We start from the raw sequence: 14,681 nt of genomic DNA, 5'->3' as shown, positions 1-14,681 counted from the left end.
CTTGAACAATCCCGGAAAAGTTTTCTTCTCTAATGTGGTTATGAGCTCAGAAAATTGGAACAGTAATGCAAAACAACGACCTTAAAAATGTCTTTTTCCGTAACACGTCCACATGCCAAAGTACACTTTACTTTACGTAAACAATCTCTATCCATCATAGAGAGTTTGTGAAATTAAAACTCCGCCCGTGACTCTTGTAACTAACGCACGTTTTCTGTTGTTCTCACGGAAATAAAGGTTTAACGATGAAAACTTTTTTAAAAATAAATAATAATACTAATAAGCTGGGATTTTAAGAGATGTGACTACGGCAGGAGGCCAGCGTGTCTATTAAATCAGCACAAATGATCCAAAATATGGGTACAGTTTTAACAAAGAACTCAAAATAGCAAATTGTGACCTGTATTTAGCATCGTGTGGCCTCATTAAACTAAATTGCAAACAAAATTTGTGAGGGGGAAAGAAACCCCCCCAACCTTTTGTCGGCCTTTCCCATGTGGTGCTATTTCAGTAATTTCCCCTTTTCAGTGCAGTGTTTGCATTTCAGGACTCGGTGAAATCATCTCGTGATTAAATAATTATCCTCTGAAAGCTTGGAAAACTAACCAGGACTTCTTGACTCAAGACGCACAACTGAATACATAGCTAGTGGAAATTAAGGTCTCCTTCTCTCTCTCTCTCTCTCTCTCTCTCTCGTTCTCTGTCTGTTTTTTTCCCCTCTGCGATGAGTGGCGGGAAGGTGCGGCACAAGCGGCAGGCTCTTCAGGACATGGCCAGGCCGCTCAAGCAGTGGTTGTATAAACACAGGGACAACCCGTACCCCACCAAAACCGAGAAGATCCTTCTCGCCCTCGGCTCCCACATGACCCTGGTTCAGGTGAGCTCAGAGGCGCGCTTATATATGAGCGCAGTCCGTTTTAACTGTCCAAAACATGAACGAGATCTTTCCAAAGTCTAATCGTTGTATAATGAGTCTTTACCCCAGGATGTTAGGAAGTTTGGGTCAGAGCGCAGGGTCAGCCATGATACAGCGCCCCCTGGAGCAGAGAGGGTTAATAGGGGTCTTGTTCGAGGGCCCAATAATGGCAGCTTGGCAGTGCTGGGGCTTGAACCCCTGCCCTTCCGAGCCTTAACCGCCAAGCCACAACTGCCCCAAGTAAAACACTGTTCTGTTGCAGGTATCGAACTGGTTCGCTAACGCACGCCGCAGGTTGAAGAACACGGTGCGACAACCCGACCTGAGCTGGGCTCTACGCATCAAACTGTACAACAAGTACGTTCAGGGCAACGCAGAGAGGCTCAGCATCAGCAGTGACGACTCCGCTTCCGAAGGTAAGTAAGAGAAAAGAAAATACAAATAGATTTACGATCCCGTAAGCACCCTTTACGTCGATGTATTTACCCGGCTTAGCCGTGATCAAAAGACTTGACGATATCGTAACGGCGGACGATTCATTACAGGTAAGTCAGACCTCCAGTGTGTCCCCCAATCCCATAGTTTGGTTGCCTGGAGTCTGACTAGCCTAAAACGCCGTAGCTAAGACGATGCAGTAATGTACGCTGAGCTAGCTAGCTAGCTAGCTAGCGAGTCAAATGCATTTAAGGGAAATGAAGTCAATGATGATGTAAGAGATCGTGTTTTTACTCCCCCTGACAAAAACATATCCGTTATCAGCGATCATATTCTGTCCTCATATTATATCGTAAATGATGTTCGTCGACTCTGTAACCTGACCACGGACACCTAACGGAAGCGCTTCATCTCCTGTCGTTCCAGACGGCGAGATCCCTCTCCAGATGCAGCCGAGCGAATCCGAGTCCGGCCAGCCCACACACAAGAGCGTGATCCAGGCGAGCCGAGGCCTCGATCACGTCTCTCCGCCGAAGTACAAGAGCAGTCTGCTGAACCGCTACCTCAACGACTCCCTGCGGCACGTCATGGCCTCCAACACGGACTCGCGCAAGAGGAACCACTCGGGCTCCTTCAGCTCCAACGAGTACGACGACGAGCTCCTGTCGCCCTCGTCGTCCGAAACGGAGGCCAACTACTCCTACCGCACAGGTCAGAGCTGGCGAAGTGTGAGGAGAAGTCCTATAAACTATGACCTTCGATCGTAGCGGTAGCTAATAGCTCAGCGGTTAAGACGGTGGACTTCTGACCAGAAGGTCATAAGTTCAAATCCCAGCACCACCAAGCTACCACAGTTGGTCCCCTGAGCAAGATATACGAGATATACGTAAGTCGCCCTGGATAAGGGCGTCTACCGAATGCCGTAAACGTAGTACTCGTTTTTAAGGAGGTTCTCGCACGTATGTTAAACTCACGTATACGGCGTATTAACCGAGAAACTCACTTTCCTTTACACGATCTTCACGTACACCACCGAAAGTACTCGCATATCCGTCTCGCTTAAAACCTTTCCCATGAAACATACGGAAATAAACAGAACGCGAGAAGAACGGACACCCGGCGTAAGATGTGCCGAACGTGTAAACGTTTTCCGTAAGGAGATGTTTATTTATTAGCGCTTACGGAAGGAGTCTCCAGTGTCAGCGCCTTGAAAGAGTAAACGTTCCGTTTTCCGCCGTGGGAAAGTCTTCGTGAGAGAGAAGGCCAAATCGCTGTGGTATAGTAAGTGGAATAAAAGCGTTCGGGAATCGCACCCCGTCGTGTTGAATTATCGGCCGTCGCTGGAATATTTTCCTCGCGCTAACAGCTGCAGTCGAAATCCCGTACGCGTTATAAAAATAACAAGGAGCCGAAATCCCACGACGACGACGATCCGTCCGAGGTGACGTGCTAATTCAGGACGCGTCCGCGCCGTCGTCGGACCTTTTTTTTTTTTTTTTTTTAGGATGGAAACTTCTATTACTCAGTGGTGTCGTAGCTCATAGGAACACCTGCTAACGTCTCGGGACGGAGAACGTGCCAGAGCCGTGGAGCTTTTAATTCATCGTTTGCATAATTTCCACCACAGCCCTGGGGTTTTATTTTTATTTTATTATTCATTTTATTTATTTTATTTTTTTTTATCATGAATGTTCTATTGCTCTGTTGGTTTTGTCTCTTTGCCACGATGGAACAGTTCTGGACAATTAAGGAATGTTCTCCGTTTTGGAACTTGTAATTTAAGAAAGTTATTTGTGTGGCTTGCGTCCGAGCCAAACAAGGTATCCGACCGCAAAAAGCGTCGACGCTTCGCATTTTTCTAACGGGGGCGTAAGAGCGGCGGCGGTTTATCGCTCAGATCTTATCACGTCTTACGCGCTGAAATCCGGAGATCGGGTTAGCGAGGTACGTGGCACAGGCACGATGAGAATTCTTCCCCGAGGTCAGCTTTGGTCAGCGTTCTGAAAATAACCGAGACGTCTGTGGTCGTGGAATTTACAGTGACGAAGCATAAATGGTCGTTTCGATGTAAATGCTCGTGTGTGTGTGTGTGTGTGTGTGAGTGAGGAGAGAAATTTGCCTTCCAGGCCAAAAAAGAAAGAAGAACACGAGGCTGAGCGTGACCGAATCGACATCCGCGTAAGAGAGAGTAAACGTGGAGTACGATATGGGATCTGGAAGCTCTCTCGGGAAAGCTCGGGATGCGACGCGTTTCGGAAAGGAAAAAAGAACGACAACCGAAGACCACTTGACGCTTTCCTACTCTGACATTTTTCTCTTCGCTCTGCCTTCTTTCTTTCCTCGGCTATCCAAATCTATCAGTTTTACAGCACCCGATTTCAGTACTTTTCCACATACCGCGGCGTCCGCCAAGACTGTTTTCAGTCAAACTGACAGGCCGCCCGGTGCAGCCCTGGAAAAAAGAAGAGGGAAAAAAAAAAATCCGAAAACAGAACAGAAAAATCCTATTATCCACCAGAAAGATCACGTTAAACGTATAGAACAAGCCGAAGAGAAGGAGGGGAAAAAGAAGGGGGGGGGGGAACCCACCCTGCTAAACAGTTTAGCGTGTCTCTCTGGCGGTCCTGGAGAGCTGGCGTACGTTCGCACGTCGCTGCTAAACCCGCTGCCATTTCATCACGCAGCGACGTGTATGGAAAAGGTTCTCGTCAAACCGGAGTGGAATTACAGAGAAACGTCGGAGGCACGAAAAACCTCACGTCTCGCCGTTTATTCCGCGAGGATTCGCCACTGCGGATGCGACGAGTCGCACCGAGGGGACACGGACTGCTTCGGCATGTATACGTCTTCACGTGTGGGCGCGGTCTTTACGTTATACGCACGTTCATCCTCGGAGTCAATGTTAGCAGAGTCTGGGGTGTGGAAGCAGACGAAATAAACATGAGATCTTTTTTGGTTTTGTTTCAAGACACAACCGACGGCAGAGAAAAGAAGAACGCTCACGTGACTGAATGCCTCCCGCTTTCAACACTGTGGATGACATTCACGCGTTCAATTATTATTATTATTTATTTAAAAAAAAAAAAAGTGGTGGTTTAGCGGTTAAGGCTCTGGGTTACTGATCGGAAGGTCGGGGGGTCACGCCCCAGCACTGCCAAGCTGCCACTGTTGGGCCCTTGAGCAAGGCCCTTAACCCTCTCTCCTCCAGGGGGCGCTGTTTCACATCTGACCCCAACTTCCTAACATGCCGGGGTATGCGGAGAAAAGAATTTCACTCTGCTCTAATGTATGCGTGATTTAATAAAGACTCATTAATAACCAGTCCAAGCTAGGATCTGACTAACTAGATTCGATTAGATTAGATTTTACAGTCCCTCCACGATTTCGCGGTCGCAGAAATGAACGCAAAGTCAAGCAAACCCTGCGATATTCGCTCACGATTTTTCCGCAGATCCAGGACGCGTCACGTGACATTCGGTCAAAGACGTTTTCGGGTCACGTGCGTCGAACACGAGTACACTTAAAAAAAATAAATAAATAAATAAAAAAACAACACAATGAAATCGAGTATTTTTGGCTGCGACAATCGTAAAAAAAAAAAAAAAAAAAAAAAACTCTGTACGGACTGATTCGATCACAGATCAGTAGCCCAGACACCCAGGACACGTAGATTCTCTACTTGGGCTGTTAGATTAGACGAGTGAATTCAACAAATCAGATCTGATCCAAAAAAATTTTGTTTAGTTCGGCGCTAGCTACACGTGAACGCGATATCGTTCACAGTCGTACGAGCAAAAGAACGAGCGCACGCCCATCATGACCAATCTCCTGCCATACGCAACAGTCTTCATGTCATCAATAAATAAAATAACTCCTCGACGCACTTAACTCGCTAACTATTATATTACAGCGTAGCGAGTCAGGTTTCTAAGCAACCGGGCAGCACACTGTAGCTCTTAGCCCGCTAACGAACGGGTTTATCTTTCCCGTTTCGCCCTCAGCTTGTGACCCGATTGGTCTGGAGGTTTAAAAAGAACTCGATCAATAAATGAAGTATTCGACTCGATCGTTCGAGCCGCTCCCAAGACTCAGTCCGCCTACTTGTATCGTGCGCTAAAAGTACGTACGACCCCGATTCCAGAAAAGTCGGGACGCCGTGTAAAATGTAAATAAAAACAGAACGCGACAATAACCCGTACGTTATTCACAATAGAACGTAGAAAACATATCGGGGGGGGTAAAAAGAGGGTGATTTTGAATTCGAAGGCCGCAAGACTGTCCCAAAAAGGTCGGGACGGGGGCAAGAAAAGGCTGGAGAAGTAAGTGTTAGTAAAAAAGAAACAGCTGGAGGGGAATTGGAAGCAGGTCAGCGAGATGATTGGGTATAAAAAGAGGCGGAGTCTCTCAGAAGTAAAGATGGGCTGAAAGTCTGATTTTCATTGCAGGGTTCATGTATGCACATGCTTCTCGTATTTATATACCGAGGAATGATTGACTGGATCGTCTGCGTTAAAAGTTTTTGCGCCCCTTACCCAAACAACCTACTTTCATGGCTGATCGCTCATGTGGAATGGTCTTTGGGGTGTTAATTTCGGGAGGTGCGCATCCCTGATTTACACCTTGTTCGAATATTATCCTTGGCAGGAAGTTCATTAAGCCCTGAGTAAACCGCACACGATCGGGCGAAAAGGCAGCCGCGAGCCGAGGAGCCGGACCTTTAACGGAAAGTCACTCCGGAGCGGATTCGTAAAGCGCTACGGTCAAGATTTTTACGCCGTCGCCGCAGGTTCGAAGCGGTGAAGCGGTGAATCTGGCTCCGATCTGTACAGGGAATAAGACGAAAGGGGTCGAGGGCGAACGTACGAGGGTTCGACGTCCCACAGAGGCGACGGTAGGAGGCAATAAACATCGACCCAGATGTTGACTTAAAGCAGCGGAGTGTGAAAACGTGGCACGGTCGAGGTTTCGCTTATTCGCCGTGTGTGTGATTTGTAAGTCATCTTTGGGTTTCGGTTGGAATTCCATCGGGTCGGCTCGGTCACATGACGTTCATTAAGTTGTTGGGGGTTTGTTTTTTTCCCCCCTCAACATAACCTGACCTTGGCATCTGGGATCCGTCACCGATTACAACACCGCCTATTAAACACTATTACGAGAGTATGCTATTGATTACGGTTAAATTCGAAAAGAAGACTTTCCTCGCCCTCAGAGCTTCAATCAATCAAGCCCGAGAGCCTGAAGAGAGGCGTTCGGTAGCGCACAGGAATTAGGGTCAAATGATTTATTAATGCTTTAAAGTAGCTTTTGGCGCAGGTGCTGTTTTAAGAAATCCGAGCTGGAGATGTTACAGGCGAAGGCGATTGAGAGAAAGAAAGAAAGAAAGAAAGAAAAAAAAAATCTTGTTTTTTTTTGTGTGTGCGCGAGAGGTCGCAGTCCAATTTTCCCTCTCGCGCCTCCCTTGCGAGAGATTTTTCTCCCCCCTACCCGGTCTGGCTGCTTTCAGCAGAATAACGAAGTAGTAACACTATTACAAGATAAACGTAAGCGGAGACTTTACGAAAGGCCGCACGAACTCTCAAAAACGTTAGAAATGCGTCCGGGTGTAAAAGAAACACAGCTGCGCACGTGTAATATACAGCTCCGGTTCAATACAGGAGAGGTCGTCAGCTCTAGGCGTCGACGTCGTCGAGGTCTAGTGTCCTGCAGGGTTTTAGGTTCTTCCTACGTGGAAAAACGTCTGATCCCGACGTCGGCGTGTTTGAGAAGTAGAGCGTCGGGGTGATCGGACCAGGAAGAACCGTGAACCGACTCGGAAAAAGAATAAATACGTAACATGTACGGGACATGTACGGTAGCGGTCTGGGGAAAAACAAACAACAAACGTTCGCACCGTGCTTCAGAGGTTTCCTCCGGGTACTCGGGTTTCCTCCCCCAGTCCAAAGACATGTGTTGTAGACTGGGTGTCCCCTGCCTAGTGCCCTGAGTTCTCTGGGATAGACTCCGTGTTGGATAAGCGGAACGGAAAATGGATGGATGGGCAGATGGATGGATGTATGGATGGACAGAATTATGGATGGATGGAATTATGGATGGATGGAACTAGGGATGGATGGGCAGATGGATGGATGGATGGATGGATGGAATTATGGATGGATGGATGGATGGAATTATGGATGGATAGGTGGATGGATGGATAGGTGGATGGATGGATGGATGGATGGATGGATGGAATTATGGATGGATGGATGGATGGATGGATGGATGGATGGAATTATGGATAGGCAGATGGATGGATGGATGGATGGATGGATGGATGGATGGAATTATGGATGGATGGATGGATAGGTGGATGGAATTATGGATGGATGGATGGATGGATGGATGGAATTATGGATAGGCAGATGGATGGATGGATGGATGGATGGATGGAATTATGGATGGATGGATGGATGGAATTATGGATAGGCAGATGGATGGATGGATGGATGGATGGATGGAATTATGGATGGATGGATGGATGGAATTATGGATGGATGGGCAGATGGATGGATGGATGGAATTATGGATGGATGGATGGATGGATGGAATTATGGATGGATGGGCAGATGGATGGATGGATGGATGGATGGATGGAATTATGGATGGATGGGCAGATGGATGGATGGATGGATGGATGGATGGAATTATGGATGGATGGGCAGATGGATGGATGGATGGATTTGGAAGAAATTTAGCCAAAAAAGAGCTGATTGACTCAAATCAGCGATTACTTCTCCAGCGATGTTAGCGTGAACAGAGATCAGTTGAGTGACGAGACCACAACGAGTGACTTTTACCTCAGAATTCCAATCTCTCAATGTAAACCCTTACGCTTTCGGGAATGACCGGATTTAAAAACGCTGGCTCTTTTCTACAATGCCAGGAAAGTATTTCAGCTTCGGAACGTTTCGTCACGGGGCCGTCTGTCCATCAGCGGCTTCTCAAGACAGAGCTTTCTGGATGTCCCGAGCAAGATCACGGCTTCAGGAACCATCGGCGTTGGCGTGGAAACCGGTCTCCAGTAATCCCTTCGGAAGAAGGGAAAAAAAACGCACGAAGAAATCTTGAAATCCATCTCAGCTCAGTGGAAAAAAAAAACCAAAAAAAACCCTGCTACCTGTAACTCCTGCAGATTCTGTGTGAAATTTCTGGAATAGATTCCCTCCGTGTGCTCCTGCCGAGGACGACGTCCCGGTCCAAGTCGAGCTCTGCTGGATCCATTCGCAGGCAAAGTCTTCCGTAACAAACGAGGCACTGTGGATCCGAGCGCAAAGTGAGATTTATTAAAGCGCACATCAAAAAAAAAAAAAAGAAAAAGACCTTCAACAAAAAAAGCACCAAAACAGGTGTGGGGTTCTAGAGCTTCTTCCGTAGAGTTAAAATCCAACACGGGGAACACGAAGATCTGCACGTGAGTGCGCGCTCATCCTCGACAAAACATCGATCGGCAATATTAGAAGATTTGTTCTGTTAATCGTTTTTTTTTTTCCTGTACAAAAGAGAGTGGTCTGTGAGAACGGTGTTAGGAGAATCAGAGAAACACACGCACACACACACGCACACACACGGGGGAAAAAGCAAAAAAAGACGAAGTTAAATAGCCTGAATGATGCAAATGAGCTGTGGAAGAGTGCACGTCTGTGTTCCTGACACAGCGCAGATATGCTTTTTCCATCTCCACACATAATTGCATTTGTTTTGGCCTGAATGCCCGAGCGCGGTCAAACAGCCCACGGCCATTCGCCTGTAACTCTGCGCAGATGCACGCTTTCTCGCCAACACGCACATGCCTTTAGACATTTAGATTTACACGCGAGCAAGGTAACGACGCCAGCACGAGCTCGCACAGACGCGACGGCATGGGCGGTGCGCGGGGCAGACAATGCCTTCAATCTGTGTTTGCGTTAGATTGGCTTTCTGCGGTTTCTCTTGTAAGCTGTTTAATCTGGGGGGGAGGGGGAGGGGGTGTATCATTATTATTTTATTTATTTATTTATTTTCATCTTGTATTTACCGCCAAGACAAAAATATTGAGACTGCAGCACAACGTGACGGGATTCAGCGTCCAAAAACATTTTTCCTACTTTGTTTTCAAAAACAAAGCAAAGTGCAAGTTTTCCAGCGCTTAACGAACGTCTGGATTCCAACACACGCGCACACACACACACACACACACACAAATTGATTCGATTCAAATTTATGTCGCACTTTTTCCCTCGCTGTTGGATTCTCGATTCTGATCGGTCGACGGTCGTGCTCGCTCGCCAGAACTCGAAACACAGGTTCGCGTCAACGCACTTGTTCTAATACGTCACCGTTTCTATAGTAACGGCTCATACGCGAGGTGAAGCTGTCAGCGAGTCGCAGGTTTGATGCAGAGTTCTTGCAAGCAAGGGAAATGCAACCAGATATCACGTGTTACTTACTTTAAGACTATCTGTTCCAATACTTTTGCATCAAACATCACGATGTAAATACCAGGAAATGAAAGCTGCAATTCATATCTCATATTCTTCTTTTGATCTCACACCCAAATGTCTTCAGTGTATAGATTAGACAATAAACAACGACAGATTTGGCCTTGCCGTACCAATACTCTCGGGACGGGACTGTAGAAATATATAAATATATATATAAAATAAGAAATCTGGAGGCGTTGTCTTTAATACAAACTAAATGTCTGTATTTTTAATTCCTTCCTAGAATCCCTGGACTGCGGATCCCAGTTCCATGATAGGCAAGTCTGTGTGTTTTAAACTCGAATTCCCTTCTAATCAATCAAAGTGTTCGATACGTCGCTCATGACGACTAACGATCTCATCCCAGGTGCAATCCTAAAGGAGGCCTGCAAGGAAAAGGCGCTACGTACTGGAACGAGCTGCACGCCGCCATGGCGCTGACGAACCTGGCTCAGAGCGAGGACGCCACGCCTGCAGGCACCACCAGCTGCATCATCCAGAAATCCTCGCACATAGCGGAGATAAAAACCGTCAAAGTGCCGATCGCGCCTCCTCGACAGTACTCGGCCGACTCCGAGGTCTGAGGCGGGGGCGGAGGCCGACGGTCTTCTGCGAGACTCGAACGTGGACGTCCGGTCATTTTTGTTAGTTTTGGAAAACGACGGTATTTTATATACGGACGTGATTGGGATATCTCACCGACGTGCCTGATTATGACTAATGACGTCCAGACTGTACACCAACACCAACAGGAAGCGATGTCTCATGGACGGAAGTTCGGTTTGGACTGTTAAAGCCAGCATTTTAAAAGCATATAGCGATTTGTTCGTTTGTCCAAAAATATCATTATTCATCCCCGACAGGTTTCGCGATCCTCGGACCGTCCCGGTCGAAATGTAATATATTCATATACACGTTTACCACGTTTCTAAGTTAAGTGTAATGTTTACCGAGGCAGGATTTTCGTCCAACGATTATTGCTCGACAGTTGTTTCTCATTATTTTTTTATTATATAGGTACAGCCATTACTAACGTTGCCTTGTGTATCTGATGATCGACGGGCCCCCGGGGAAATAACGGCCAGGTTATGATCGCCCCACCGCCCGTCCCAGAAATCTTTTCCCGAACTCTCTCTGACCCATCTGTGAGTAATCAGCTTTCTGTGGATCACCGACGGTGACTCAGATCGTCGTCGCTCGCGGAGTGAGTCCTGACCAGATCCGCCGGTTTCGAAATAAATACCATCTCGGAAATATTTTCCCCCGTTTCAATAAAACCAGATGACCTGATTTCTGTTTGTCTTTCGTTATGTAAAAACGTCCCCGGTGACGGGCCTTTTCCGCGAACACCCCACCACCCGCCCGTTTTTAGACCGTACAGTACGGTCTGCTGGCGAGAACCGTTTCGATTACGTCCGTCACGTGACGCTCAGACCAAACAAATACAGTAAGTATGACGTGACACGGATGTTAAAACGCCTACGTTTAATAAGATAAGAGTACGACGAACACCCGTACGTCCAGAGTGAATATTCTACAGGAAGTTCACGTGAAGATCACGGGAATCAGAAAAGCAAGTTTCTTTATTTTCAGTGATATTTGATTGATGGGGTCACGCTGATTTCGGTCATATTGACTGATGGGGTGTCACTATCTTCGGTGTACTAACTTCCACTCCACTCCGCCACCCTGTCCTTGATTATTTCCCCATTAAAAACATACCTCCATAAGAGTGTTTTATTCCTCACATAGCGAAGGGGTTTCTTATCTAGCAGAGAACCAGCAGAGTCCACACTGAAACGTTTACCGCCGTTCATATCTTTAAAAAAAAAAAAAAAAAAAAGGAAAAAAACCCTCCTCTGATGTTGGGGGATTTGCCCGTAATGGATAAGCACGTGCATGTCAGTTATGCGCCTTGATAATATTAAATATGAGTCTAAGAAACTTACCATCAAACGCTATTTGGATGGAGAGATATGACGCGGGTCGTACTGTGTTACAGCTGTTTGATTCTTTTTTTTTTCCTTTCTTCTCTCTCTTCTTATCTAAAAAAAAGGTCGATGATTTATGTAAGCGCCGTGTTTTCCGCCACCTGAGAGCATTTTGGCTACGCCCTTCGTATCAACGCGGTGAAACAGCATTAGGCATTCGATCACCCCTCCTAACCCCACCTCCTCCTCCCCCCGCCGCCGCAAAATTGTCCTTCATCATCGTTACAATTCCGAAAGTGGTTCGAAAGGGAAAGCATCTGGAAGCTGTATGACGGGCCTCGAAAGAAAAAAAAAAAAACCGTGATAAACGATGACGTAGGCTCGAGGGCGCTCAAGAACCGAACCGGACTGTGTTTTGACTCCGAGGGAAAGATCGCACCGACGCAGTTGTCGGTATGGAGTCGAGTCCATACGTTGTAGTTTTCATTTTATCTGTCTAGCGCAATATAGTGAGACTGGGGTTTAAATTAAATCCTGAAGTGCAGACTTTCAGCTTTAACTTTTAGCTGAGGATACTTGCACCCAAATCGGGCGAACAGCACTTTATATACGAGGTCCACAAACACCCCCCTTATTTTTTTTTTCCAATATACCAAACGTAATAGGCGATCACCCGCTCAGCTGTTCCAGGGCGAGGTGTGTGACCTTCCTCCATTATGTCACTTACAAGTGAGCAGATAAGAAGGCTAGAGTTGGTTTCAAGTGGAACCGGGTTACTGTTACCTCTCCATATGAAGTCCAAAGAGCTGAAGAGTCAAAACAAAGCCATCAGAGAAAGAGCGAGAGAAAACGTTAGCTGCGGCCAAATCAGCTATTTGGTACGGTCTTAAAAAGAACGGACGCACCGGTACGCTCAGGAACACCAGAAGGCCTGGAAGACCACGGAAAGCATCCGCAGTAGATGAACGACAAGAACTGCGAAGGAAAACAAACAACTCCACAACAGCTGGCCAGATCAAGAACACCCTCCAGGAGGTAGGCGTATCTGTGTCAACGTCAACAATCGAGACATGTATTCACCTGAATACATACCACAAGATCTAAACCGATTGGTAAGCCTCCAAAACAGGATGAAATGAGAGTACGGTTGGCTTTAAGAAAAATCCTACAGATCTGGAACACCATCCTACGGACAGGCGAGACAAAGATCAACTTGTGCCAGAACGTTGAGAAGATAAAAGCATGGAATAGTCAAATAATTGCGTACCACCTCATCTCGTGCCAATAGAACTGGCGCTCTTGTATTTGTATTTATTGACGGTGTGACTGGTGACGAGAGCAGCAGGATGAATTCTGAAGTGTATAGGTGTAGCGTATTATCTGCTCACATTCACCCGAATGCTTCATCGGACGGCGCGTTATACTGCAGATAGACCTGAAGCATACTTCGAAAGCAACCCAAGACTTCGACCTGGCGGAGTATCACCAAGGAAGAAACCCCACATCTGGTGACGGCTATGGCTTCTAGACTTCAGGCAATCATTGTCTGCAAGGGTTTTGTTTTATTTTTTAATAAGGTGTGGCCATGAATTAATGTATTGAGGTCAAGTTTCTACAGATCTATTTTATGGCAAATAAAAATGTACCTCATGGCAACTGATTTGTGTGACCACAAGATACTTAGTTTGTGGCCTTGAAATATTATCTCGTGGCCTCAATATATTCTCTCACGGACTCGATATAGTATTTCATGCCATCACTACGTTATCTTTCAGACTTAAATGTTAAATCGTGGACTCAATACTAATAGTATATTGTGGCTTCAATGCATCTTTTGGCCTACATTATGGCCTCAATAAATTATCTCATGGTTTCCGTATATTATATCGTGTCCTCAATATATCATCCAGTGGTTTAAATTTATGGTCTCATGAGATCAAACTTTTATCTAGTGACCTCAAAATACTACATTGTACACTCAATATATTATCTCATTGCCTAAACCATCTCATGAGCTCATTATATTATCTCATGGGCTCATTATATTATCTCATGGGCTCATTATATTGTCTCATGGGCTCATTATATTATCTTGTGGGCTCATTATATTATCTCATGGGCTCATTATATTGTCTCATGGGCTCATTATATTATCTTGTGGGCTCATTATATTATCTTGTGGCTTCAAGACATTAACATGAGGCTTCAATGTTATCTCATAGCCTGAATATAGTGTCTCATATCTTTCAGTACATCATCTCATGACATCAATATATCATTTTGTGGCCCCGATATACACTGTAATGCCAAAAGTATGTGGACACCGGACCGTCACGTCCATATGTGGGATTCCCGAAATCCCCACAGCTACACAGCAAACTCTGGTGGAAAACCTTCCCAGAAGAGGAGGTTATTATAACAGCAGAGAGATCTGGAGAGAGAAAAGAAATGGAACGGCACGTTCAGCAAGAACATGTGGGTGTGATGGTCAGGTGTCCATAAATTTTTGGCCATATAGCGTATATTCTTGGTGCCTGAATATATTATCTTGTGGCTTCTGTATATAAATTCAAGGACTCAATATATTATCTCTCTCTCTCTCTCTATCTATATCTATATATATATATATATATATATATATATATATATATATATATATATATATATATATATATATATATAATCATATCTCTCTATAGCTCTCTAAATATCTCTATCACTCTATATCATATATATATATATATATATATATATATATATATATATATATATATATATATATATATATATCTTTAGCGCTCTATATATCACATTATCACTCTATATCATACATATCTATAATCATCTCTCTCTCTCTCATATATATATATATATACACACACACATATATATACATATATA

At 45.4% G+C, this 14,681-nt stretch overlaps 1 protein-coding gene across 2 annotated transcripts in view; it reads left to right on the top strand.

Moving 5' to 3' along the window:
- Positions 1-13,659, top strand: part of mkxb (mohawk homeobox b) — a 17,167-nt gene extending 3,508 nt beyond the window's left edge. For both annotated transcript variants that reach the window (XM_053673610.1, XM_017496245.3), the window contains exons 3-7: positions 730-877; positions 1,179-1,332; positions 1,778-2,062; positions 10,094-10,127; positions 10,217-13,659. In XM_053673610.1, the coding sequence (XP_053529585.1) occupies positions 730-877; positions 1,179-1,332; positions 1,778-2,062; positions 10,094-10,127; positions 10,217-10,433 (838 nt within the window). In that variant the 3' untranslated portion in view covers positions 10,434-13,659. The remainder of the gene's footprint in view (positions 1-729; positions 878-1,178; positions 1,333-1,777; positions 2,063-10,093; positions 10,128-10,216) is intronic.
- The last annotated feature ends 1,022 nt before the right edge of the window (positions 13,660-14,681 follow it).

The sequence above is a fragment of the Ictalurus punctatus genome, chromosome 20 (genome assembly GCF_001660625.3).
Source record: "Ictalurus punctatus breed USDA103 chromosome 20, Coco_2.0, whole genome shotgun sequence".
Classification (NCBI taxonomy): domain Eukaryota; kingdom Metazoa; phylum Chordata; class Actinopteri; order Siluriformes; family Ictaluridae; genus Ictalurus; species Ictalurus punctatus.
Note: the sequence above shows the minus strand (reverse complement) of the source record. Positions and strands in the feature narration are given on the sequence as shown.